Raw genomic sequence first — 27439 nt, forward strand, 5'->3', positions numbered from 1 at the left:
AGTGGGTTTCATCTATTTACTGTGGCAATGACAGGTCATGCAAAGGATAAAGGGGTTCAGCTACCGCAGCAAGTAACAGATGAATCGATGTTGTCCTAATGCAGTAAAAGAGAGCAGGAGCGAGAGAGTAGGATTGTATCGGAATGAACAAGGGGGTTTTGCTTGCCTGGCACTTCTGAAGATAATATAGCTCTTCATCGGTGTCATCGATCACATCGTCGGTATCACGTCTATCGAAAGGGGGCAATCACCGGCAACACAGAAGGGAACACAATCAATGCAATGCACAATATGATGCATGATCATGACATGGCAAAATGAATGTGTTTTGGGCTAATGCAACTAGCAACAGATTAAATGAAGTTGGTTTGAATACAAGATTCAAATTCAAACTCCATATGTGATTATTCAAATGTCATTTAATTGATTTGTGCTAAACAACAGCTATAAGTTGTTCTAACATGCATGAAAATGGTACAGATGGATTCCTTGAATTTTTCTGATAATTTTTCATATATAAATTATTTAATTTGGAGTTACGGTTAATTTTCTATGATTTATTGAAGTTTAGAATATATTCTGGAATTATTAAATCATTTCCTAATTTATTTTAATTCCAGAAAGGAATTATTGCATCAGCATGACCTCATGCTGACCTCAGCAGGTCAACGGGCGCCGTCCAGGTCAAACTGACCTGTGGGACCCATATGTCAGCGTCACAGTTAGTTAACAGGGGTTATCTGCTTAATTAAAGGATTAGGGGGGGTCGGGGCCCACTGATCAGCGACTAATCAGCTAACTAACCTAGGTTAATTAGTGTTAAACTAATACTAACTAAAATGTCAGGGGGGTGGCCCACACGTCAGTGACACACGGGGAAGGTCAAACCTGGGTCAACTACGTGACGGTTTCCCTCCTCCGGCGACCAAATGGCCGGCGGAGGGCATCTACGTGACGCAGGCACTCGTCCGCGTCGAGTAGTGGCAGCGGCTGGGCCTAAGATGGCCGGAGTCGTCACCGGCATCGACCGTGGCGGTCGCCGGAGCTCGGGCGAGCTCGGGGTCGATGCTACGGTGGCCGGGGAGGCTCGTGCGAGGCACCTACGTGCTCTAGGCAGCGCGGGGAGGAAGTTGAGCACGACAGCCGGGCCACTGGCGCGAGGAGGAAGATGACAAGGGGGGGAGGAGGTGGGCTGGGCCGGCCAGGTGGGGGAGCTGGGCCGGCTGGGCTGGACAGGTAAGCGCCAGGTAACTTCCTTCTCTCTCTTTCTTTTATTTCTATTTCAGTTCGGTTTTCTTTTATTTAATCTGTTTTGCCACTGTTTTGAATTTAAAAATAATTCAAACAATGCCAAAAACTCCTCTGAAAATATTTATGCTGCTTAATGGACTTTTCCAAGAGCTCATAAAATAATTCAGGGATATTTGAATTATATTCTAATTATATGAATATAATTCAAATTCAAATAGCTAATGAATTAAATTCAAAATCCCAAAAATAAATCCTTAAAAATGTTCAATATTTTGGTTGGGACCAGAACCCTTGCCAAAAATTATCAAACATTTAAGAAGAGCATTTTGGAACAATGAATGAGATTTTTTTAGGGTTTTTGCCCTTCTTTTATTTAGGGTTTTTGAGGCTTCCAAAATTCCTCAGTTCAAGTTTCAGAAATTTAAATATGATGCCTGGATGAAGATGCAACTATTTACAAGCAATATTCTAGGGCTGTGACAGACGTCAGGACTACGCCTGCTCCCAATCCGGCCAGCATTTTAGAGCCGTCGAAGTGCATGATCCAGTTAGAGTACGCGCCATACTCTTTAGGGAGTTTGGCTTCCGTCCATTCGGCGACGAAGTCAGCTAATACTTGCGACTTGATAGCCCGCCGAGGCTTGTATGTTATGTCGAAAGGAAGGATCTCGATGGCCCATTTAGCGATCCAGCCCGTGGCATCGCGGATATTTATTATATCGTTTAGTGGTACTTTGGAGGCCACCGTAATCGAACACTCTTGAAAGTAGTGTCATAGCTTTCGGGATGCTATGAAGACCATGTATGCTATTTTTTGATAGTGTGGGTATCGGGATTAGCATGGGGTGAGGACCATGGATACGTAATAAACCGGCTTCTGTAGCGGGAATTTGTATTCGTTAACCTCTCGTTCGACGAGGAGTACTGCGCTTACAACTTGATGTGTTGCAGCTATGTACAGCACCATAGGTTCGCCGATATTTGGCGCTGTTAGGACTGGATTATTGGCCAATAAGGTCTTTATTTCATCGAGTCCGGCAGCGGCTGCATCTGTCCACACGAAATGTTCGGTGCGCCGAAGAAGGCGGTAAAGAGGTAATGCCTTTTCTCCTAACCTGGAGATAAAGTGGCTCAAAGCAGCCACGCATCCAACTAGTTTCTGGATGTGTTTGAGGTCTGTTGGTATAGCCAACTGCGACAAAGCTCGGATATTTGTCGGATTAGCTTCAATTCCTCTATTAGAAACGATGAAGCCCAACTGTTTTCTAGAGGGGACGCCGAAAACGCATTTCTCTGGATTCAGCTTGATGTCGTATGTTCGGAGGTTGTCGAACATAAGCGTCAAGTCATCTATTAGGGTTTCGACATGGCTTGTTTTTATGACTACGTCATCCACGTATGCCTCCACTATTTTGCCGATTTGCTTTTCCAGGCATGTTTGAATCATGCGTTGGTAGGTTGCGCCAGCATTCTTAAGCCCGAAAGGCATAGTGTTGAAGCAGAAAGGGCCATATGGCGTTATGAAAGCTGTTGCAACTTGGTCGGACTCTGCCATCTTTATTTGATGGTATCCAGAGTATGCGTCGAGGAAACACAGCGAGTCGTGTCCTGCTGTGGCGTCGATGATTTGATCGATGCGAGGGAGGGGAAAGGGATCCTTGGGGCAAGCCTTGTTGAGGTCTTTGAAGTCGACACACAGGCGCCAGGATTTGTCCTTCTTTGGTACCATTACCAAGTTCGCCAGCCAATTCGGATGTTTGATATCTCCGATGAATCCGGCCTCAAGTAGCTTGGCTAGCTCCTCCCCCATGGCTTGCCGTTTGGGCTCTGAAAATCGCCTTAGGGTCTGTTTAACAGGTTTGTATCCCTTTAGTATGTTAAGGCTATGTTCGGCCAATCCGCGCGGGATGCCCGGCATGTCCGATGGGTGCCAGGCGAAAATGTCCCAATTCTCGTGTAAGAAGTCTTGCAGTGCGGCGTCCATAGCGGGGCTCAACTGTGTCCTGATGGAAGTTGTTTTTGTGGGGTCCGTTGGGTGGACTTGGAATTTGACTATCTCATCTGCGGGTTTAAATGAGGTGGACTTGGGTTGCTTGTCGAGTATCACGTCGTCCCTGTCCACGGTGGTGCGCAGTGTTGTTAATTCTTATGCTGCTAGGGCTTCGGATAATGCTTCCAAGGCTAGTGCTGCGGTTTTGTTTTCGGCGCGGAGTGCGACGTCCGGATCACTAGCTAGAGTGATGATTCCATTGGATCCAGGCATTTTAAGCTTCATGTACCCGTAATGGGGTATAGCTTGAAAGCTTGCAAACGCGTCCCGCCCTAGAAGGGCGTGGTATCCGCTACTGAAAGGAGCCACTTGAAATGTGATTTCTTCAGACCTGTAATTCTCTGGGGTGTTGAATACCACATCGAGTGTGATTTTCCCCGCACACCGTGCTTCCCGACTAGGGATAATTCCCCTGAAGGTTGTGCCGCTTTGTTCAATGCGGCTTTTATCAATTTCCATCTTCTTGAGTGTTTCTTCGTAGATCAAGTTTAATCCGCTTCCGCCGTCCATGAGTACTTTAGTGAGTCGAAAGCCATCCACTATTGGGCTAAGGACCAAAGCTGCTGGTGCCCAGATGGTCTGGAATTGGGGTTCGTCACTGGCATTGAAAGTTATAGCAGTGTCGTTCCACGGATTTATTTTTGCCACATGGCAGATTTCCGCGGAGCTTTGATGAGCTTGCTTGCGCCTATTGTTTGAGGCAAAAGTCTCGAAGACTGTTAGTACCGTATTGTGTTCCTTGGCGGGATGTTGTTCTGCTTTATGGCTTTCGAGGAGATCCTCGCCACTTTTTGCTACCTGGCGGAGTATCCAACATGCCCTAAGGCTATGGGTTAGTGTTGCATCCGGCGTACTGTGAAGCTTACATGGCCCATTGAGCCATTCTTCCAATACGGTTCCACGCCCTGGGGCGGGTTTTGGTTTCTTGGGAATTGAATTGGTCGACTTACGAGAGTTCGGCCGTTTAGTTCGGACAAAGGTTCTGGTGAGGGTCGTACTATCCCAAAATTTTGTTTGGGTCTTCCAGGCGCTTTCCATCGCACAGTACTTCTATACTATGGTTGCCAAGTCCGCAAAGTGTACTATGTCACGGCGACTTATAGCATTAAGGAGTCCTTTGTTCATGCAGTTTTTGCAGAAAAGTGAGACTACTTCCTCCTTGTGGCAGTCCTCGACCTTGTTAAGCGCAAGGAGGAATCTGGCCCAGTAACGGTGTACCGTCTCCTGGGGATCTTGCCTGATGCGGGAGAGACGGTTTAAGTCCGAGTGAGTGTCGTTGGCTGAATCCGAATTTTGATCCGATCTAACACCCGGGGGCACGGGAGGTTTCGAGCCTGACAGTTCGGGATCCGGAGTATTACCCAATCTCTTCGGCCCAATGCCCGATTCTAAGTCCGGGACCCAGGTCACGTCTTCCTTTGGGTAGGTGTTCGGCTCACTGAGTTCGGTGATCCGGACATAATTCATCCTCAAAGTTGAGGGGCAACCCGTGTGTGGTTCCTCCACTACCGCTATCTCATGGGTGGCCGGCGGGGATCTAATGTCCCTTTGGTCGGGTTTAAGCCCAATCCGGTCATAGTCCGTAGCGACTCCCAAATCGGCGATGCGATCCAAGAGCTCATTAAGGGAGGAGAGCTCAATCAAATCCATCTGTTCGGCAACCTCCAAATTGATGCGAAGGTTATGCGTGATGACCCGAGGGGCCATCGTTGGCGCGATAGCCGATGGTGCGGCCATAATGAAGCCGCCAAGTCGGAGAGTTTGGCCTACAGCCAGCGCTCCCCCAGAGGTGATGTCGTCCTTGACAACGAGACGAGTCATCAAGCCTTACGGCGATGACACAGAGGAACTCTCAATGAAAGCACCAATGTCGGTGTCGAAACTGACGGATCTCGGGTAGGGGGTCCCGATCTGTGTGTCTTGGGCTGATGGTAACAGGAAGCAAGGGACACAATGTTTACCCAGGTTCGGGCCCTCTCGATGGAGGTAAAATCCTACTTCCTGCTTGATTAATATTGAAGATATGAGTAGTACAAGAGTAGATCTACCACGAGATCGTAGAGGCTAAACCCTAGAAGCTAGCCTATGATGGTATGATTGTAATTGTGATCGGCCTTCTAAGGACCATCATCTCCGGTTTATATAGACACCGGAGAGGGCTAGGGTTTACATGGAGTCGGTTACAAGAAAGGAAACATAATATCCGTATCGCCAAGCTTGCCTTCCACGCAAAGGAGAGTCCCCTCCGGACACGGGCCGAAGTCTTGAGTCTTGTATCTTCACGCTCAATAGTCCGGGCGATGTATATAGTTCGGCAGTCCGGATACCCCCTAATCCAGGACTCCCTCAGAAGGAGCAAGTGATTATGCTCTTCGATAGTTGGCTCTTGTAGTTGGGTTGTCTATGTGTTTGCTATTTGGTTGAACTTCGTTTGGTTGAACTTGTCTAGTGGTTGTGAAACTACGTGGAACTATGTGTTTCCTATTTGTGGATCTATGTGTTTGCTATTTGTAAAACTATGTGGAACTCCGTTTACTAATTAGTTGAAGTTCGTTTAAAATGTTCTATGCACTTCAAGTTTTGTGAAACTTATTGTCATATTGCTGTGATATTTTTGTGAAACTTGCTGTGATATTGCTGTCATATTGAATTTGAAAAGAAGCAAGCAAATGAACTTAAACCAATAAAGCACAGGACCCTACCGCCAGGGCCTCTGGCGGTAGGGTCACACAGCCTACCGCCGCCCCCCTGGCGGTAGGGTGAACCTACCGCCAGGGACCCCTGCATATTTCGTTACAGAAGGTTTGCACGGCAAAACCCAGCCACACCCTACCGCCAGGGGCCCTGGCGGTAGGGTTAGCCAGCCTAACCGCTAGGGGGGGCGGTGGTAGGGTACTTATTCACGTCAGCACAGGCAAACGGCCGCCGTCGCACCCTACCGTCAGGCCTCCTGGCGGTAGGCTGTATAACCCTACCGCAAGAGGCCTTGGTAGCAAAATAGTCAAATCCCGAAAATTTTCCAAAGCAGGGTCAGATCCTGAATTTCTGTCGGAAAATGGTCAAAACATGAAATTTTGCCGGGAGAGGTGGGCGTCGCCTGAATACGGCAGGTCGATGCGGGGGGCACTTCGTGCTTCGTGCAGGCGCCGGCAGCACGTTTTTAGCACTGTCTACTCTGATTGATGCCGATGGCGATGCCGTGTGAGCCAGCCGCGGGACGGAGGCAGGGAATTTGGCCTGCAGTCCGTCACGTTTCGGTGGTCAGCAGCGAAAAACGGGACATATATCTGATCCGACGATGACATATTGCCAAGGGGATCAAATGCAGAGGCCATTCCCGCTTTTTTAATTTTTTTTTGAAATGAATGAAAGAAAAATCTGATCCGACACACCTTATCGAGCACAGCTCACCTGTCAGCAATGCGGCGACCTTGTTTGCTCAAGTGCTAGCCACGTTTTGCCACGAGGTCGACATTGCTGCTCACTTCCGATTCAGCAGCACAGCGACCCTTCATCCAAGCCTCAGCTCGCGCCGAGCCGGCCGCCCGGGCGCCGCTCCACGCAATGCTCCCGCTCCTCCTGGCCGCCGTCTCCATCCTCGCCGCCGCCGCGGCATCCGCCCATCATCCCCACCCGCTCGACCCCCTCTCCCCCGCGGAGCTCACCGCCGTGCGCGCGGCCGTGCTCGCCTCGCCGCTGGTCCCGGCGCGCCCGCTCACCTTCCACTACGTCGGCCTCGACGAGCCCGACAAGCCCGACGTCCTATCCTACGTCTACGGCAACTCCGCTTCCTCGTCCCGCTCCGCCATGCCGCGCCGCGCCTTCGTCATCGCGCGCGCCGGCGGCCAGTCCCACGAGCTCCGCGTCGACGTCACCGACGCCGCCGCGCCGTCCGTCCTCGGTCACGCCGTCCACCGCGGGGCCGGCTTCCCGACGCTCACGCTGGACGAGCAGTTCGCGGCGGTGGCGCTGCCGCCCGCGCACCCGCCGTTCGTGGAGTCCGTGCGCCGCCGCGGCGTGGATATGGCCGACGTCCTCTGCGCCGTGTTCCCCGTCGGGTGGTTCGGGGACCTCCCGGCGGAGGAGCGGAGGGTGGTGAAGCTGCTGTGCTTCGTGGCCGGGGCGACAGCCAACTTCTACGCGCGGCCGCTGGAGGGCGTCACGCTCGTGGTGGACCTCGACCGGATGGCCATCGTCGGGTACAGGGACAGGGTGCTGCTCCCGGTGCCCAAGGCCGAGGGGACGGACTACCGGGCAGGAAACGCCGGGGCGCCGTACGCCGGCCGCGCGCCGGCGCCCGGCACGGTGGTGCAGCCGGAGGGCAGGGGCTTCGACATTGACGGCCACTTCGTCAGGTAACTCTCGTACTTTGTTTTATTACTGCATGCACGTGGTATACTGTACCAAAATCAACATCAAATTCTCGCTGCTGGCTTTAATTTTAGCATGTGGACAGTAGCTTGCGCGAGTGTGACTTTTTGTTGCTCTCGTCACTGCAAAATGATTCGTTGCTGGTTCAAATCTGAAAAATATCAACATCGGGGCAAAACACGCACACGCTGTGCACGAGGCACGATGACAATGACAGATTACTACTCCTTCCATCCCAAAATAAATGACTTAACTTTATACTACTCTCTCCGTTTAGGTGTGTAAGTCATCTTACGAAAACCAAATAATCCCAAAACACTTAGGCGCGGTACATTAACTCTTATCTCGTTTCTTATTTCCTGACATATCAACCAATAAGAGATGTGGGTAATGCATGCTTTAAATGATTTGGGACTACCAACACGACATGCATTGGTCAATTCGTTACATGCATTGTTATTAATTAGCAAAAACACATTAAGTTTTCTCATTTTCCCCTCCACCTTAATCACGGTGCGCAACGTAAGATGACTTACACACCTAGACGGAGGGAGTAACATTAAAACAAAATTAAGTAATCTATTTTGAAACGGAGGGAGTAGTATATTACGATGTAAACTTCTTTTTTAAAAAAACTTTAAAAAAGTAGAGTATGGTGTAAATAAGATAACGGCTCCCGCCAGTTTCTCCCACATCGTTCGCGGGGATTAGTTCACGGATATGGATACGGGAGGCCGCCATCCGACGATACCCGCATATATTGCAAACACTATCCGAATAATCAGACGAAATTCGTGCAAACATGGACATATTTTAATACAAATCGGATGAAATTCATGCAAACATGATGGATTTTTATTAGATTTCATATAAACATAATGAAATTCATTACATTTTGAACATAGTTCAACTAAAAGCAGTGCTTGCCCAACTCTAGAGGTATAATACCTGAACTAAAAGATCGCCGCGCTCGTTCTTCATCTCCGGCCATGAGCCCCGAAAAATGAAGCTTCGCCTTCTCCAGTTCCGCCTCCGGAGCCCCGGGAACTAAAGTTATCCGCCTTCACGTCGCCGCCAAACGACTAATCGACCGATGATGCTCAGGCCACCAAGCTTGGCGTCAATGGAAGGGGAGGAGTGATGGCCTTCTTGGGACTCGAGCGGGGTGGCCTGTCGTGCACTGCTCTTCCTCGTCATCGGTGGCGCCCACGAACGTTTCGGCTTTGTGGTCGTGGTGGCGGGGCGCGGCCTCGGCGGAGCCGGCCATGTCGTCGTCATCGCCAGTCTCACCGAACACCTCGTGTGCCGCCTCATCACACTTCTTGTAAGCAGCCGCCTCTCGCGGGCTGAGTGGTAGGAGTCGAGCAGTGCCGCCTGCTCTGCATTCGACGTGATCGCCCTACCGGCAGCGAGCTGCTTCTCCACTGCAGGTGCTCCTGGAGGAGTTGGTGGTTGTGGGCGGCATCGGCCCGCGCCTCCCGAAACTGCTCCTTCTGCACCATGTCCATGTAATGGGCACGTTCCCCGCCGATGGTCGTGGCGCAATGCACCAGCGAGGATGGCATGGACGGGGAAGGTGGCGCCAGATCATTGTCGGACGCGTTCTCCATTGGGACACCGACGTCCTCCGGCTGCCTACCGGCCGGCAGCAATGGCGACCATCTCCTTCTTCTGTTACAGCGTCAGTCGTCCCAAAGTACTTTGGCATGGGAGGAATCCATGGTGGAGTGATGCAGAGAGGAAACAGAGGAGGATGACTGCAGTTATAGCCGGGGCGGTAGTTTATATATCAATGGTGGGCGGTAGAGTGACGGACGAGTGGCACCGGAGTAGCGGCCTCGGTAACCGCGTGTCATTAATGTGAGCGACTGATGGACAGACGAACGGTCGTCGTGTCGTTTGAACGTGAGCAGTCATGTGCACATGGAAACAACGCAGGAGGCGTGCCGCTTCAATGCCAGCGCCAGTGAGCGATCGCGTTCGTTCTGGCGGGGCATGAATGCGGGCACTGACGCTCTAGAGTGGCACTGTCTGTTTGGGTGGGAAGCGCGCGCGAGCGAGGGAGGGGGTTTCGGTGGTCAAGTGTGGTAAGAAGCGAGTGTGGGTGCTGTCCAAACGCCCGCAAAGCCCCTCATGTTTGTCTCCAGTTTGTGGGAAAAAGTACGTCTGGACCGCGTGGTGGATCGATATAAGACAACGTTGGATGGCTGGCGCGATGCGGACATCGCGATCCCATATGTAAATGTTCCTAATTGTCTTACATCATTGCATTCATGTGCTTTTTTTTTGCATGCAATGAACACAAGTTTAGGCATTCTCATTAATTTCCCATGCAATGATGTAAGACAATTAGGGACATTTTCATGTGCTTTTTTGCATCTTGCTAGGAATCTTGCCTATGATGAATAAGTTATAAGATGGAAGCATTTACTTTATCAAAATATGGATAATGAAAATCAACACCCCACATGTTCACTCCATGTTCTTTGGGGAAGAATTGATGATAACCCCCCCCCCCCCTGTTGGTCCGCTTCTCGATCATAAGCCCCCTACACACTGTGATGCACTGTTTCGGTCCTCTCACAAAAGGGGCTTAAGATCAAAGGCAGGCCAACCAGGGGGGGGGGGGTATCATCAAATGCCCCGTTCTTTGGGCATGAACGGTTGGGCCGCGTTTGGTAAAGAGGGAATGAACAGGGCTGAGGTTTGGAGGGGGGCTTGATATAGCTTAGTTCACATCTAGGGAGGTTAAGAAGGGAACAAAACCACCATTGGAAAGTGTGCGAATTAACCCCCTCTATGGTTGGAATTTTAACATCCAAAAAAACTGAGTCTGGGGATGTTAAATAAAGACAATTATTTTAACTAATTGGATTGAAAGCATTCTTTTGTATCTACTTCGATATTTTTGAAGGGACTAAAAATATATGGGCATGTCTAACAATATTCAAACCTTGACTGAAGTCTTCGTAAAAGAGTGTATTAAAATGAATATTAAATGTTATTAATAATAATTAGGAATGTTCATACAATTCGACTTTTTATTAAAACCTATTGGCCATTTTTGCGGAAATGCCTAAGGCCATATACTCAGTATTACAGGTCCATACAAACACGCCCTTACACAAAAATAAAATGCATCTAAATCCTTCGGGGTGTCGAAGTCTTCCTCCTTCTACATGCACCGATGGTGCATCGTGAGCAAAGCTCGTTGTCACCTCTAGGCCCCTGTCTCAACAGAGTGAACTTGTTTAACACAGAAGATTGTAAAATCCGCGGTCGGGATGTCAATGTAGACCAGAACATGCCAACAATCACGATCTGCATAGCAAATTGCTGTCCCGGAGAAAAAGAATGTTGAAGAGGGCCTACAAATATTCCAAAGACCACTAGCACTGGCTAAATCCGGCTGGATTCACCAGAGACCAAAATCAACCAAATCTAAGAAGATGTGCCAGAGAGACGGCTCCACACATCGACAACAACACTGGCCAAATCCGGCTGGATTCACCAGAGACCAAAATCAACCAAATCCAAGAAGATCTGCCAGAGAGACAACTCCACACATCGACAACAACAATAACAACAACGCCACATCGTAGGAATATCTGGAGAAACCTTATTTGCCATCGCTGGAGATGAAGCCACGGACAACCAGTGACCCTAATTGAAAAATTGTAGACTTTTGACGAATGAGGGACAAGATCTGCGGTTCCCCTTCCTGTCACAGTCGGCGGGGGTGAGGGAACCGGATAATCTGGTGATCGGATCACCTTCTCTCTTTTCTCTTTTCTCTTTTATCTACCGTGGCAAAACTTACTGCCATTTTTATAGGGAATTATTGTACACATATTTTTTGTGTAAAATTCTTTTCTACAAAACATATTTAGGGTGGAAAGGTTTTTCTAAGCCTACTATTACTGGTTTCTATTTGAAGTTTTCAAACTTGTTTAGCATGTAAAAATATATGAGCTACACTGAATTTCCATAGTACTACCAGATAAGATGACACGACACCGATCAGTTCTTTCAAAAAAAAAAACAGACACTGATTTGCGATTGGTCTACTTGCTACTACCACAGGTGGGCCAACTGGGAGTTCCACGTGGGCTTTGACGTGCGCGCCGGCACGGTCATCTCGCTGGCCTCGATCCACGACGCCGAGGCCGGCGCGCGGCGGCGGGTGCTCTACCGCGGGTTCGTGTCGGAGGTCTTCGTGCCGTACATGGACCCGGCGGAGGAGTGGTACTACCGCACGTTCCTGGACGCCGGCGAGTACGGCCTGGGGCTCTGGGCCTTCCCGCTCCAGCCCGGCGCCGACTGCCCGGCCAACGCGGCGTACCTGGACGGCTACTACGCCGGCCAGGACGGCAAGCCCGTCGAGAACAAGAACATGATCTGCGTCTTCGAGCGGTACGCCGGCGACGTCGCGTGGCGCCATAGCGAGGCCGGCTTCCCCGACCGACTGGTAACCAACCGGCCCTGCTCCATTGACGCGCATGAATATGAGTCATATGACCGATCCTCTGATGCAGATCACGGAGGTCCGGCCTGACGTGAGCTTGGTTGTGAGGATGGTGGTGTCGTGTGGGAACTACGATTACATTTTGGACTGGGAGTTCAAGACCAGCGGCTCCATCAAATTCACGGTATGAATATGATATGATCATCAATCGAAGAACAGAGGCAATCAAATTTGATCGATGCATGCGCTGCTCCGTTGCAGGTGTCTCTGACCGGCCTCCTGGAGGTGAAGGGGACGGCCTACACGCACGCCGACCAGATCATGGAGGACGCGCACGGCACGCTGGTGGCGGAGAATACCCTCGCCGTCTACCACGACCACTACGTCACGTACCACCTGGACCTCGACGTCGACGGCACCAACAACTCCTTCGTCAAGAACACCATCGCCACCAAGCGCAACGAGGCCGGCACGCCGAGGAGGAGCTACTGGACGGTGCGCCGGGAGGTGGCCGAGACCGAGGCGGACGCGCAGGTGGACGTGAACGCCGCGCCGGCCGACCTGCTGGTCGTCAACCCCAACAAGCGGACCCGGATGGGCAACGAGGTCGGGTACCGGGTCGTCCCCGGCGGCGCGACGGCGGCGTCGGTGCTGGACGACGACGACTACCCGCAGAGGCGCGCCAGCTACTGCAAGAAGCAGGTGCGGGTGACGCCGTACAGCAAGGCGGAGAAGTGGGCGCCCGGTCTGTACGCCGACCAGAGCACCGGCGACGACGGCCTGGCCGCCTGGAGCGAGAGGGACAGGGGGATAAGGAACGAGGACATCGTGCTGTGGTACACGGTGGGCATCCACCACATCCCGTACCAGGATGACTTCCCGGTCATGCCCACCGTGAGCGGCGGGTTCGAGCTCCGGCCGGCCAACTTCTTCGAGAGGAACCCGTTGCTCACAACGAGACCGCCCGGGCTTGACCAGCCGCCTCTCGTGAACTGCTCGTGCACCGGTGATTCCAGATGATACGCCGTGCGATCCGATTGGCATCATACGTCAAATTGAATTCCCAAAGCTCTGGAACCCACAACAGATCAGCAAAAAAAAGGACAGGCTACGTGCAAGTTAACTGGTTTTTTCATTTGGACATCTCCAACAGTTTGTATGTTAGCTTGTTGGTAAAATATGCCATGTCATCAATCAACACCTTAACATACAACAACTTCAATGGATTGTATCTAGTATGCCCAATAGGATGTGAGATAATAAATAAAGTGCTCTCTCATTCTACATTGGAGCTTGTGCAAAGGGTGTTGGTTCAGGTACATACAACCTTTCACTCTTTCCTCATTTATTGTATGACACATCATCGAAAATCCTATGTGGCAAAGCCTACCAACAACTATCTTACAACCATTAAAGATGCCCTTACCAGTAAAATTCGGTCAGCCGATCACTTCATCATCCAGCTTGTCTTTTTAGAAGACTTCATCATCTAGCTGTAACAAAGGTTGTGCGCTGAACATTGATATTCATGCATAGGGCCGGGCCCGCTACTTCTTTGCGTAGATTAATGAGAGCTCGGTGATTTTTATTTGTTCTTGAATCACCACTTATACAATCCTACACAAAATTAAGCACGAATAGAAACCTTGTCGGAGTAAATGATCACGGGTAGCCTAACCGGCTCCCTTTGGCCCTTCGAAAAAATAACAGGCCGATCGAGCCTTCAAGCACCCGGGGCATGGGGCCGCCTTCCCCCGGCCGACTGTCTCACAGGCCGACTACCGGAAGGCGGCCCAGCCCTAAACTCTCATAAAGAAAGCCACGAGAGGACCGACTCCAAGGAGCCGGCCACGAGAAGACCGACTCCAAGAAGCCGGCCCCTGGCAAGCGGCCAAGATCGTGCCCTCAAAGTCTGCACCCACATAACGGTGATGAGACAGAGCGTGGTCACAGTGAAGCCTGCCACCCCCGGATTCCGGAGCACGCATGGCCACAGTACGCCATACGGGGCAGCCGTCACCCGTCCGGTGTGGCACTGTTGCCATGTTGACCATGACGCCACCCACGATAGGCTGTCAGTACGGCCCGCAGGCGGTGGGCCCCTTCAGTCAGAGAGACACCAGAAGGCGGCCAAGCCTCCCCCGGTCGGCCTAGGGTGTGGACGGCTCCCAACAGCCGGCTTGCTCCCCCCTCGAAGTACGCGCACCATTAAGGAGACAAGACGAGGTAAGGCTACAATGAGAGCCTGCTAGGCGGCGGCAATGTAGCCATGCCTACCTCAACAAAGCCCTCGTCATCAAGGGCGAGGCAACAGTAACCAGCCCCCGACAAGACCCCCAAGTGGTGGGGCCTTCCTGTCGACCAAGAGGCCGACAGTCGGTGGGACCCACCAGTCGGCGGGCCCCAGCGGTCGGCGGAGAAGCCGGCGAACATAGACACTGACGGCAAGGGCCCACGCCCAGCCGGATTACCATTGTACCCTGGGGGGTAGGCCTATATAAACCCCCTAGGGCACCCATGCAAAGGGTTGATCTCGGAGAGTTTTAGACACTACATTGAGGGGAGAAGAGAGCTAGCCTTGCCCTTCTTCCTCCTTTCACCGAACAGCTCAAGGAGCCTCTTGTAGCCACTTGTTGATCTAGTGATCATGCGGAGACCCCGCAAAGCAGGACTAGGGGTGTAATCTCCACGGAGAGCCCCAAACCCGTGTAAGATCCGCCGGCGTGCATGTCTTCGCCTCATCACGTTTCCAGGCACCGGCGATGTCTTACTGGCTCCCACAATGATAAGCCACCCATTGGCATATGTCGCACCTACCACCCGACATTTGGCGCCCACCGCGGGGCCAGGTGCACCGTCGTCCGGAGACCTGGTCTGGACGGGAACCCTTTTCCTTCCCAGCGAGCGTAGCCAGCTCGGCACGCCCGATGACGCTTGCCCCGACGCGCTGGAAGGCGTCGACGACGCCTGCACGGCAAGCTGCCTCGCTGATCTTCTCGGCGAGGCCCGCATCTCTGACAAGCCCGCGTCCGACGCGGGCACAGGCTGCCCCGAGAGCCGCCTCATCAGCCTCCTCGACCAACTCCATGTCTCCAGTGAGCCTACTATGGATTTGGAGTCGGTTGGCTCCACCGACCCGATGCTTGTTGACTCCGACACGTCATCGCTTGACGCTTTCCCCACCAACGTGGTGATCTTCGACGACCCTCTTACTCGAGCCGACAGCGGTGGCAGCACCGTCACCGAGGTACTAGTCATCAGCCATGGTGTCACCTCTGGCGAGAACGCCCAGGACACCCTGCAAGCGGCGCTGCATGACTTGTCCGCCCCCATCCCGGCCGTGGCCGACGCCGAGACGCTGGAGGCACGCCGCCTCGCCCTCATCGCGGAGGGCCAGAAGATAGCCTCCATGAGACGCCTCACTGAGGCTCACCAGTGCGAAGTTGACCGCGCCGCCTTCGGTATGCCGCCTCCTGACGGGCCGAGCCGAGCCGACGTCGTCAAGAAGCACGGCGCGGCCATCGCCAACATGCTGGGAGTAGATCGCCCAGTCTATGCCACACCCCTCGAGAACCTACACGCCGCCTAGGCGGCCATAGACGAGCTGAGTGGACTGGGGGCCGACGAGCTCCCTTACATGACCAGACACATCCAACAGTTGATCGACGCGGCCGCAGTGCGGCATGAAGCCAACGCCCGCGCTAGAAGTCCTCCCCCATGCCAAGAGCACGGTGCGACGTCACGGACCCCGACTGCGGATGGCGCCCGCGCAAGGCAAGAGAAGGAGCCGGCTACTAGCCGTAGCCGGACTCGAATCACCATCGAGCGCGACACAGAAGGCCGCCCTCGAGCCATGGAGCGACAAGGTGATCCACCTCCTCCTCCGCCTCGTGGGGAGAGATATCCCACCCCGCCGCCCGTCACGCATCCGACTCTCAGCGGCCGACTAGGCCACTGCGAAGGAGACGGCGAGAATGACGCCCGCCATCGGATCAACCGCCTAGTGCGATCCCTGGCGCTAGAAGAAGAAGACGATGTCGGCCCGCCCTGCTTCGGCCCTCGCATCCGCGACGGGCCCTTCCCCAAAGGGTTCTCACTCCCAAGGGACACGCCCAACTACAACGGCTCGGTGAAGCCGGAAGATTGGTTGATTGATTACTCCATTGCAGTTCGCATCGCGAACAACAACAGGCGTGTTGCCGTGAAATACGTCCCCCTCATGCTCCAAGGCACGGCACGCACTTGGCTCAACAGCGTCAAGCCTTACAGCGTCAACAGCTGGCTAGACTTCATAGAAGCCTTCATCCGCAAGTTCACCAGCACTTACAAACGGGCTCCCAAGCCCCGACAGCTCTCCTTATGTGTTCAAGGGCCCGATGAATCCACTCGTAACTACCTCACGCGTTGGGCCGAGCTCCGCAACTCTTGCGAGGGGGTGCATGAGGTTCAAGCCATAGAGTACTTCACAGCCAGATGCCGAGAAGGCACCCTCCTCAAGCACCGACTCCTCTGTGACGAGCCGACTACCCTCGAGGAGCTGCTAATCATAGCAGACAAGTACGCCATGGCCGACTCTTCAATGAAGACCGAGCTACGAGTAGACGCCTCCGGGAAGGTGCTCACTCCGGCACCCATGACGCCGGCTAGAGACTCCAACCGATGCCCGTACCAGAACAACAACAAGCGCAAGGCCCCTATGCCGTCTTCCACCAGTCGGCAGGTGGCCACGGTCGAAGGCGAACAACCTGAAGGGCAACCCGCACCCAAGAAGCAGAAGGGCGGCAGGGCGGCTTGGCAGCCGGCTTTCTCCTACGAGAAAACCCTTGATGCCCCTTGCAAGTTCCACAACGGCGCGAAGCCGTCCAACCACACGACTCGGAAATGCCATCGACTCACACGAATCTCCAAGGGCAAAGGGCTGGTGCCACCTCCGCGTGCTGGCCAGCCGCCTCCAGCCCCTCAGCAGCCGACCGCTCGGCCAGCAGTCGGGGCTGTTCAAGAAGAGTTCCCCGATGAGCATGCCGCCTACGTCGTCTTCACAAGCCAGACTGAAGACCAGCGCAGCCGGCGCCGACAAGACCAGCGCAGCCGGCGCCAACAACACCAAGAAGTCAACACGGTCGCCTCCAACAACCCTGAGTTCATGCACTGGTCGGAGAAGCCTATCAGGTGGAGCCAGGCCGATCACCCAGAGGTGATGCCGTCCCCTGGCTCTTACGCATTGGTTTTGGACGCCACCCTTGCGATAGAAAGGCGAGCTGCCCGTTTCTCCCGCGTGCTGATAGATGGCGGGAGCAGCATTAACATACTGTACCTTGACACCATGGAGAAGCTGGACATCAAGCCGAAGCAGCTCATGCCTAGCCGGACTGTGTTCCATGGCATCGTACCCGGCCTGTCCTATTCACCAATCGGCAAGATCAAGATGGATGTCCTCTTTGGGGACAAGGATCATTTCCGTCGAGAAGCGATATGGTTTGAAGTAGTGGATCTGGAGAGCCCTTACCACGCATTGCTTGGCCGCCCTACTCTGGCCAAGTTCATGGCTATACCCCACTACGCCTACCTCAAGATGAAGATGCCGAGTTCCAAGGGCATCATCACCATAGCCGGAGACTACAAGAAATCCTCTAAGTGTGCGGCGGCTAGCAGCCGGCTAGCCGATTCCCTCGTGATCGCTGAAGAGAAAAAGATGCTGGATCGAGTCGTGGCCATGGCCGGCAAGCAGCCGATCCTGTCCCCCAACCCCAAGGAATGTGATGCTCAAGGTTCTTTCCAGACGGCCAAAGAAACAAAGAAGATACCTCTGGACCCAGAGAACCCGGAGAGGTTTGCTATCATTGGGGCAAACCTGGACAACAAATAGGAAGGCAAACTCGTCGATTTCCTCCATGAGAATCCGGACATCTTCGCATGGTCCCCCAAGGACATGCCAGGTGTTCCAAAGGAGTTCGCCGAGCACAAGTTACACGTCCGAGCAGATGCAAAACCAGTCAAGCAGCCCCTCCGTAGACTGTCGGAGGAAAAGAGAAGGATTGTGGGAGAAGAGATAGCCCGGCTTCTGGCAGCCAGCTTCATTATGGAGGTGTTCTTTCCAAAGTGGCTTGCCCACCCGGTCCTTGTTTTGAAGAAGAATAACAAGTGGCGCATGTGTATAGATTACACCAGCCTCAACAAAGCCTGCCCCAAAGATCCATTTGCCTTACCTCAAATCGATCAAGTGATAGACTCGACAGCCAGATGCAAGCTGTTGAGCTTCTTGGATGCTTACTCAGCCTACCACCAGATAAAGTTGGATCCGGCTGACCGCCTGAAGACCGCCTTCATCACACCATTCGGAGCTTTTTGCTACCTGACTATGACATTCGGCTTGAGAAATGTCGGTGCCACTTTTCAGCGTTGCATGCAGAAATGCCTCCTCAAGCAGCTTGGCAGAAACACCCACATCTATGTAGACGATATTGTGGTGAAGATGGAGAAGCGCGGCACCTTGCTGGAAGACCTCAGAGAGACATTTGAAAACTTGTGCTGGTTTCAGATCAAGCTCAACCCCGAGAAATGCGTGTTTGGAGTACCAGTCGGCCAACTTCTAGGCTTCCTGGTCTCCGAACGCGGCATCGAATGCAACCCAGTGAAGATCAAGGGCATAGAGAGAATGAAGATTCCTACCAAGCTACGAGACGTCCAAAAGTTTACCGGATTCCTGGCCTCCCTGAACCGCTTCATCAGCCGGCTAGGAGAGAAAGCTCTCCCCCTCTATCGACTCATGAAGAAGTCCACTCATTTTGAGTGGAACGACCAAGCATACCAAGCTTTCCACGAGCTAAAGAAGATGCTGACCACGCCGCCTGTCTTGGCGGCACTGACTGAGAAAGAGCCCATGCTCCTTTATATTGCCGCCACTAGCCGGGTGGTTAGCATCTTTATTGTGGTTCAGCGCCTAGAAGAAGGTCGAGCTCAGTTAATCCAGAGGCCAGTGTATTATTTGAGCGAAGTACTGTCCACCTCGAAGCAGAACTACCCGCACTACCAAAATATGTGCTATGGTGTGTACTTCGTCGCCAAGAAGCTCAAGCCCTACTTTCAAGAGCACCCCATCACGGTCGTATGTACTGCCCCGCTCGCCGAGATGATAGGCAGCCGGGATGCATCCGGCCGGGTGGTAAAATGGGCCATTGCACTGGCTCCTTACACAATCTTCTATCAGCCTCGCACCGCCATCAAGTCCCAGGCATTGGCCGACTTCCTGGTCGACTGGGCCGAGACCCAGTACCTGCCGCCGGCCCCCGACTCTACTCATTGGTGGATGCACTTCAATGGATCCAAGATGTGCACCGGCTTGGGAGCCGGCATCGTCCTCACCTCTCCCAAGGGCGACAAACTCAGATACACATTGCAAATTCTTTTTCCGCCTCCAACAATATGGCTGAGTACGAGGCGCTCATACACGGGCTCCGGCTAGCCAAAGAACTCGGCATCCGCCGGATCCTGTGCTATGGCGACTCGGATTTGGTAGTCCAGCAATCATCTGGCAACTGGGACGCCAACGATGCAAACATGGCAAGCTAACGCTTCCTCGTTCAGCAGATCAGTGGATATTTTGAAGGATGCGAGTTCCTCCATGTGCCATAGGCCGACAACGAGCAAGCAGATGCCCTAGCATGAATAGGCTCCACCCGACAAGCTATACCAACCGACATTTCTCTCGGACGCCTCCTCAAGCCGTCTGTCAAGCCATCCCCAGAATCTGAGTCCATCTTCGTACCGCCTGACACCGACGCAGTCGGATCCGACCTGGGGAACCAAGCAGGTGGCTTGGGGACTTTGACAGGCGGCTCGGGGACTGCCATAGTCGCACCCGGCCCGGGGACTTCAGAACCCGGCCCGGGGACTATGACGGTCGGCCCGAGGACTGCATCGACACAACAGGCGGTGGCCGACTCCAACTCTTCACCACCCAGCCCACCCGCCCTGGTCGCAGTAGCCGTTTTGGCAATAGAAGAAGTCACAGCTCCATCATGGGCCCAGCCCATCCTCTACTTCATGGTAAACAAAGAGCTGCCGACTGACGAGATCTCGGCAAGACAAGTCCAACACCGAGCCGGAGCATACACAATAATGAACCGAGAGCTCGTTAGGTGCAGCGTCACTGGAGTCTTCCAGCGTTGCGTCGAGCCAGAGAAGGGCATAGCAATCCTCAAAGACATCCACCAGGGCGAATGCGGCCATCATGCGGCCTCAAGATCACTCATCGCCAAAGCTTTCCGCCATGGATTCTTCTAGCCGACTGCTTTGGAAGACGCTAAGGAGTTAGTCAAACACGGCAAAGGGTGCCAAGTCTTCGACTCCAAGCAACACCTGCCGGCTTCTGCACTCAAGACCATCCCCCTCACCTGGCCTTTTGCCGTCTAGGGACTGGACATGGTGGGCCCATTCAAGACGGCGCGCGGCGGCATGACACATCTGCTTGTCGCCGTGGACAAATTTACCAAGTGGATCGAAGCGAAGGCGATCAAGAAACTGAATGGGCCGACTGCCGTGACATTCATTGCAGATATTACAACCCGATATGGCGTACCACACAACATCATCACCGACAACGGCATGAATTCTGCCAAGGGAGCACTGGCACGTTTCTGCACGACACAGGGCATCCGACTGGACTTAGCGTCCGTTGCCCACCCGCAGTCAAACGGCCAAGTCGAGCGAGCAAACGGCCTCATCCTCTCTGGCATCAAGCCCCGATTGGTCGTGCCACTGGAGCGTTCGGCCGGCTGTTGGCTCGACGAGCTGCCAGCCGTCCTCTGGAGTTTGCGCACTACCCCGAACAAGTCAACCGGCTTCACCCCTTTCTTCCTTGTATATGGTGCTAAGGCTGTCATCCCAACTGACATTGAGTTTGACTCACCTCGGGTCACCATGTACATGGAGGCGGAGGCCAAGGAAGCACGAGAAGATGGCATCGACCTGCTAGAAGAAGGCCAGCTACTAGCCCTCAGCTGGTCCGCCATCTACCAGCAAGGTTTACGCCGCTACCATAGCCGGAAGGTCAAGCCAAGATCCTTCCAAGAGGGTGACCTTGTGCTCTGGCTGATCCAGCGAACAGCCGGCCAACACAAGCTCTCGGCCCCTTGGGAAGGCCCCTTCGTCATCAGTAGGGCCTTAGGCAATGACTCCTACTACCTGATCGACTCACAGAAGCCGAAGGCACGCAAGAGAGATGATTCCGGCAAGGAGTCGGAACGACCATGGAACGCCAATCTCCTCCGAAGGTTTTACAGTTAAAATGCAGTATGTACCATGCTACCTTTTGTATTAAGTATGAGACAATGGGTCCCCCGAGGAGCACTCGGGGACTACCCTCTTTTATCTATGTATGATGAGTATCATGCCTATGATTATGTTACTACAAGGCACCGGGTTCGATCAGTCGGCCCCGGGACTTGCGGCCTTGAGTTATATTCAAGTTCTACTTGCAGTCAGACAAGTAGTGTGCTGGCACCCAAGTCCTCTCTTGTTGAAAGTCGCAGTTCGAAGAATCGACTATCCGGCTAGCAAGAGACAAAGGCAGGAAAGGATGCCCACATGAAAAAAGGCTAAGGACTAACGAACTTATATAACACAAGGCGGCTTCCCACCCCGCCAATCTGCTGTCGGAGCAGCCGGCTGGTCGGCTTCCCGTTCACCTTGCTACAATCTAAGAAAACTCGAGTACTTGTCCTCCCAAACGGCCAAGCCCTTCCCCAGCCACAGACTACAGAGCAGCTGTCCGGCTGGGAAGGCGGCAACCAAGGGAGGGCGGCAAAGGAAACAGCCAAAAAGATAAAAGCAAGTATGAACGGAAGCCAAGCCCATGCATGATTATATTTACACAAAAGGGCCTTCGAAAGGCCAGCATTCAACATAGTTTGAATACACCCCCAGTGGGTGGAACTGTTCAAATTTAACAAAAGTTGTTCAAAGAGTAACGAGCAGGAAAGCAAAGATGGCGGATCAGGCCAAGGGCGCAACAGGCGAGTCGGGCAGGTTGGTGGAGACGGCAGTATCGGCTGGAGGAGTGGCTGGCTGACGAGTCTCGGCATGATCGTCACCTGTTGCAGGCGGCGCGCTTGCATGCGCCTCATTGCTAGAGGCACGATCAGACTGAGGCTAGCTGGTCGCTCCACCATCTGGCACAGCGTCTTCACCATCCTCCCCCTCCTCCTCTTCGCCCTCATCGCTGGAACCAATCTCCTCCGCCAAGTCTTCACCTTCTGCCGGGTTCAGCCCGAACCACTCCTACGGCTGAGCGACACCGTCATCATTTACCTCAGGGGCAAAGGCACTGGTGTCGGTGTAGTCGGCGATCGCCGAGGCGCGCTGGATGATAGCTGGCCGCACCGGTTCCAGCTCCTCGTTGGCCTCCTGCCGCCAGGTGGCCAGCTGGTCCAAATCCAGCCCAGGATACCAAGCTCGGACGAACTCCAGCGCCCGCCTGGCGCCAGACCGAGCTGCAGAAGCCTTCCAGGCCTCGAAGCGGCCGACTGCTACCTCCAGCCAGTCGGCAGTCCGACTGGGGGTGCAGGGAACCACCTCGCCGGGCCAGAGGGCGGCTAGCACCTCCGCCCCAGCACGCTAAAGACAGCGGAGCATGCGGTAAGCCGGCTGGATGCGGGTTTGAATCGCCAGAAGCTGCTCCTCAAGCGACCGGCCAACATCCGGTGCGATCTCAACCCCAGCCTGCTGTCGTGCATCATGGTTGGCCTCGATGGCTTGGGTGGCGGCAACGGAGTAACCAGGGAAGTAATCTGTACAAGGAAGAAAAAAGTAGCACGAAGTTAGAAGACAGACCAGATGCCAGGTGGCGAGCAAAGGGACGAGGAAGAAGGCGGCCTACCGTCAATCAAATCTTCAATCTGGCCGTAGCCTTCGCTCAGCTCTTGCCTCACCTCAGCCCAGCCCGCCGCCTCGGTCTCATACTCGGCTTGGAGGGCGGCCTCGCTGTCCTGCACCGCCTTCAGGGCCACCTTATGGCTCTCCTCCCGGCCGGCCAGTTTTTTGGCCAAGCGATCACGTTCCTGAGCCAGGGCGTCGCACTCGGCTTCCTTGGCACGAAAGGCGGTCTGGGCCCCACCTAGCTGCTTTCTCAGGTCGGCATTGGCCCCTGCAGATATGAAGAAGAAGAAAAAAGCAATAAGGAAGAAGTCGACAGGAAAGATCCGACCCGACTGCTCAGCAGTCGGCCCGAATCTCGGGGACTACACCCAGTGGGTGCACTGACGCGCCCCCACATGAGATAAAAATGAAGCACTTACTCCAGCTCTCAGTCAGATCAGTGGTCTTCTGGTTCATCTCTCAGACCTGGGAGTTAAAGGTAGTCGCGCAGAGGTTGTGATAGTCCTGCAAATAGGACGAAGGTGCGAATAAGAACAAGACATCAATCAAAGTCTACTAAGAAGTTCCAAGCCGCCTGCTCAGCAGCCGACTCGGAACTCGGGGACTACACCCAGTTGGTGCGCTGACACGTCCCCACGGAAGAAATCAAGAGCAATCGATGAAAAGTGGGAAGACTCACCCGAATGGCCGACCGTGTTCTAAGAAACTCTTGGGTATATTGCTTCAGCGCGGCGGCCTGGGACTGAAGCCGGTTCCGGACATCCCGCGCCGCCACGTTCAGCGCGGCCGTCCCACCACCCGACGTCCACTCTGGCGAGCTGGCGCTGGCCGTCTCCAGATCCTGGGCCGACGAGCTGGGGCCTGCGGTCTTCTACGGGTCCGGCGCTGAAGTCGCCTTACCTGCGCGCCGACGAGACGGCGACAGGACCACCAGATCCGCCCTCACAGCCGGTTCACCTCCGGCCGGCTGCTTAGGCGGCGCATCAGGCCGGCCGCCTTGGCCCACTCCAGTCAGCGATGGCGGTGCCGCCTCCCTCTCCTGGACGACTGCGTCGCCCTCCTCCCTCTCCATCATCAGCTGGTCGCGGCCGACTTCCACTTCCGGGGCACTGGGATATCGGGAGCCACGGTGCAAAGGGGGATGACGAGCTGTGGAGGCTGGTTACGCAGGGCCTCCGCCGCCCTCTCCGCTGCCGTGGCCTCTGCTTGAGCCTTGGCCGCCGCGTCGGCTCGCGCCTCCGCTAATTCCTCCGTCGTCTCCTGAGCCGCCCTGGCGGCGGCCGCCCTCTGCTCCTCCGCCTCCCGCTCCTTCTGCGCCTCCCGTGTGTTCCGCTCCGTCGCCGCCAGGAGATCGGCACGGGGGTCCACGCGGCAGGCACTTACAGACCCTCCCGCCGCTCCGACTATGGAGGCGGCAGCTGTCCGCTCGAGAGAAAGCGGAGCCCTGTTTGATAAGTCAAGGAAAAGGCTTAGAAGAATGTCAACCAAATAGAAAAAAGAAGGGCGTGAGAGAATTGACACTTACGCCGAAACCACATGCGGCTGCTTCACCACCTTGCAGAAGCGGTCTGCCTTCGCGGCCGCCTCATCTCGCTTGGTCGCCACCACAGAACCCTTAGGCTTCTTTGGCCGACTGCCGAAGAGGGTCGGTGTGGCTCGGCGTTTCTGCGTGCCACCACGAGCAGCCGGTGCAGCAGATGAGCCCGTGCCTTGATGATCGGACGCCGGCTGGTGGCGCGGAACAACTTCGGCCTCATCATCATCCGGCAAGTCCTCGAAGCCGACCTCGAGCCCGGAGCCACCCGCCTCGCCGCCTCCCCCTATGGTGTCGTCATCTAGAGCGGCCGCCCCCAAGTCGGGATCGTACAAGTCGTCCATCGCACGGTCGGGGACGAACTGGCGCTCCACCCCTGCGGCTCCAGCCGCCGGTCAAAGGAGGGAGCTCTGTTAAAAACAAGCCGACTGGTCAAGAGTTGGCCAGTATGAACTCGGCAACAAGAGAAGAAGAAAAGAAGGGAAGCTTAACGAAGGCGAAGGATTGGCGCGAGAGTACGGCTCCTTGCCGAACCACCACTCCTCGGTGAGTTTGCAGTTGGTGATGTAATTCACCATGTAAGATACCTTGGCGTGAGGCATCTCCTTGGTGCTTAGCCGACTTGGGTCAAATCGGCCGCACATCTGGCAAATCATGTGAGGGCGGCCTTGGAGTGGGAGCACCCGGCGCTCCACGAAGGCGGCTATCAGGTCGGACCCGATCAGGCCTCCGATTGGACCAGAACCCGGAGCCGTGCGATGGCGGCAGCCCCAGCCGGAGACAACGTCCTGGCTCGGAAGGACCATGAAGGCTGCCTCCCAGCCGGCGGGCTGGCTGCGTAAGCCGGTAGATTGACGAAGTCGCCTTGCGAGGCGATGTTCTTCACGTAGAAGTAAGATTTTTGCTAGAGCTTTACTGACTGGATCAACGCGATGGGCGGAAACGGGTTGTCGCCCACCGGTCTCCTCACGGCGATGAAGGCGCCGCATGGGGCAGGCACGCCCGCAACGACGGTGCCAAGTTTGGACTGGAAGAATTCCCCCCAAAGTTCAAGGGTGGGGAGGACGCCAAGGAAGCCTTCGCACAAAGTCACGAAGGCCGACAGCAGCACCACCATGTTTGGGGTGAGTGGTGCAGCTGGAGATGATAGAACTCAAGAAAAGAGTGGAAGAAACCGCTCGCCGGCAGGCCGACGCCGCGCAGGCAGTGCGAGCGGAAGATTACCCGCTCGTCCTCCTCCGGCGCCAGCGAGATCTCCCTCTCTGGCGCGGTACGGCCTGCACATAGTCTGTGCCCAGCTACCGCCGCGTCTTGCGGAGGAAGTCGATGTGGTCCTCATGGACATTGCAGCCATCCCAGGAGCTGGACCATGCCATGAGGACGGAGAGGCGACGGGAAATGCGCGGCGGTGGAGGGCGCGCGATTCAGCGACAGCAAAGCTATGGCGCGCCGGGAAGATTGATGGAGAGGCGGCGAGCAGCTGCGGTGACGGAGAGGAAGAAGAGGAAGAAATGGTGGAGCGAGGGCGTGCGTGCAAGCGTCTGCCGCTCCCCCTCCTCCCCCTACTTATAGCCTCGTGCGGCGAAGCCGAGGAGGCGAGGCATGGGGGGCGCGGGATTAACTGCGCCCACTCCCCCATGTCCCGCGATTATTATGCCCTAACAACGTACAAAAACCGCCGTCGGAAGGCGAGCGGCCCGTGCGGGCCGTAGAAGATCCACACTTGGCCCAAGGCATGGAGGTGGCGGGCCCCGGCCTGCGGCAACGTCCCGTCGCGCATGTGGGCTGGCAGGCTCCTCCAATCGAAGGGTGCCATGTGGCGCGCAGGCGGCGAGCGGCCAGCCCGCAGCCTGGCATGCGCGCCAGCTGGTTCCCGCCTTCAGGATTCAAAAAGCACCGCCGAGACGGCGCGCCTGATCAAAGCCCACTCCTAGTTGTCAGCTCTTTGGGATAGGAAGGTGATTGAGCTTCCCATTCCCCTTCTAGCCATGAAGCCCAACCAGCTTCGGGGACTACTGTCAAAGTAAATGACCACGGGTAGCCTAGCCGGCTCCCTTTGGCCCTTTGAAAAAATAATAGGCCGATCGAGCCTTCAAGCACCCGGGGCATGGGGCCGCCTTCCCCCAGCCGGCTGTCTCCCAGGCCGACTACTGGAAGGCGGCCCAGCCCTAAACTCTCATAAAGAAAGCCACGAGAGGGCGGACTCCAAGGAGCCGGCCATGAGAAGACCGACTCCAAGAAGCCGGCCCCTGGCAAGCGGCCAAGATCGTGCCCTCAAAGTCTGCACCCACATAACGGTGATGAGATAGGGCGTGGCCACAGTGAAGCCTGCCACCCCCGAATCCCGGAGCATGCATGGCCACAGTACGCCGTACGGGGCAGCCGTCACCCGTCCGGCGTGGCACTGTTGCCATGTTGACCATGACGCCACCCACGACAGGCTGTGAGTACGGCCCGCAGGCGGCGGGCCCCTTCAGTCAGAGAGACACCAGAAGGCGGTCAAGGCTGCCCCGGTCGGCCTAGGGTGTGGCCGACTCCCAATAGCCGGCTTGCTCCCCCATCGAGGTACGCGCACCATTAAGGAGACAAGACGAGGTAAGCCTACAATGAGAGCCCGCTAGGCGGCGGCACTGTAGCCATGCCTACCTCGACAAAGCCCTCATCATCAAGGGCGAGGCAACAGTAACCAGCCCCCGATAAGACCCCCAAGCGGTGGGGCCTGCCTGTCGACCAAGAGGCCGACAGTCGGTGGGACCCACCAGTCGGTGGGCCCCAGCAGTCGGCGGAGAAGCCGGCGAACATAGACACTGACGGCAAGGGCCCATGCCCAGCCAGATTACCATTGTACCCCTGGGGGGTAGGCCTATATAAACCCCCCAGGGAACCCATGCAA

At 54.9% G+C, this 27439-nt stretch overlaps 1 protein-coding gene across 1 annotated transcript; it reads left to right on the forward strand.

Moving 5' to 3' along the window:
- Positions 1-6704: 6704 nt before the first annotated feature.
- Positions 6705-13421, forward strand: LOC123093281 (primary amine oxidase 1-like). The gene is made up of 4 exons (XM_044515200.1): positions 6705-7656; positions 11756-12140; positions 12208-12321; positions 12399-13421. Exons 1-4 carry the CDS (start codon positions 6866-6868, stop codon positions 13155-13157), a joined length of 2049 nt encoding a protein of 682 aa, XP_044371135.1. The 5' UTR covers positions 6705-6865; the 3' UTR covers positions 13158-13421.
- The last annotated feature ends 14018 nt before the right edge of the window (positions 13422-27439 follow it).

The sequence above is a fragment of the Triticum aestivum genome, chromosome 4B (assembly GCF_018294505.1).
Source record: "Triticum aestivum cultivar Chinese Spring chromosome 4B, IWGSC CS RefSeq v2.1, whole genome shotgun sequence".
Lineage (NCBI taxonomy): Eukaryota > Viridiplantae > Streptophyta > Magnoliopsida > Poales > Poaceae > Triticum > Triticum aestivum.

Coding starts and splice junctions, on each gene's coding strand:
- LOC123093281 (XM_044515200.1), top strand. CDS start 6,866: ATGCTCCCGCTCCTCCTGGCCGCCGTCTCCATCCTCGCCGCCGCCGCG. Junction 7,657..11,755: donor ATTGACGGCCACTTCGTCAG/GTAACTCTCGTA, acceptor CTACTACCACAG/GTGGGCCAACTGGGAGTTCC. Junction 12,322..12,398: donor GCGGCTCCATCAAATTCACG/GTATGAATATGA, acceptor GCTCCGTTGCAG/GTGTCTCTGACCGGCCTCCT.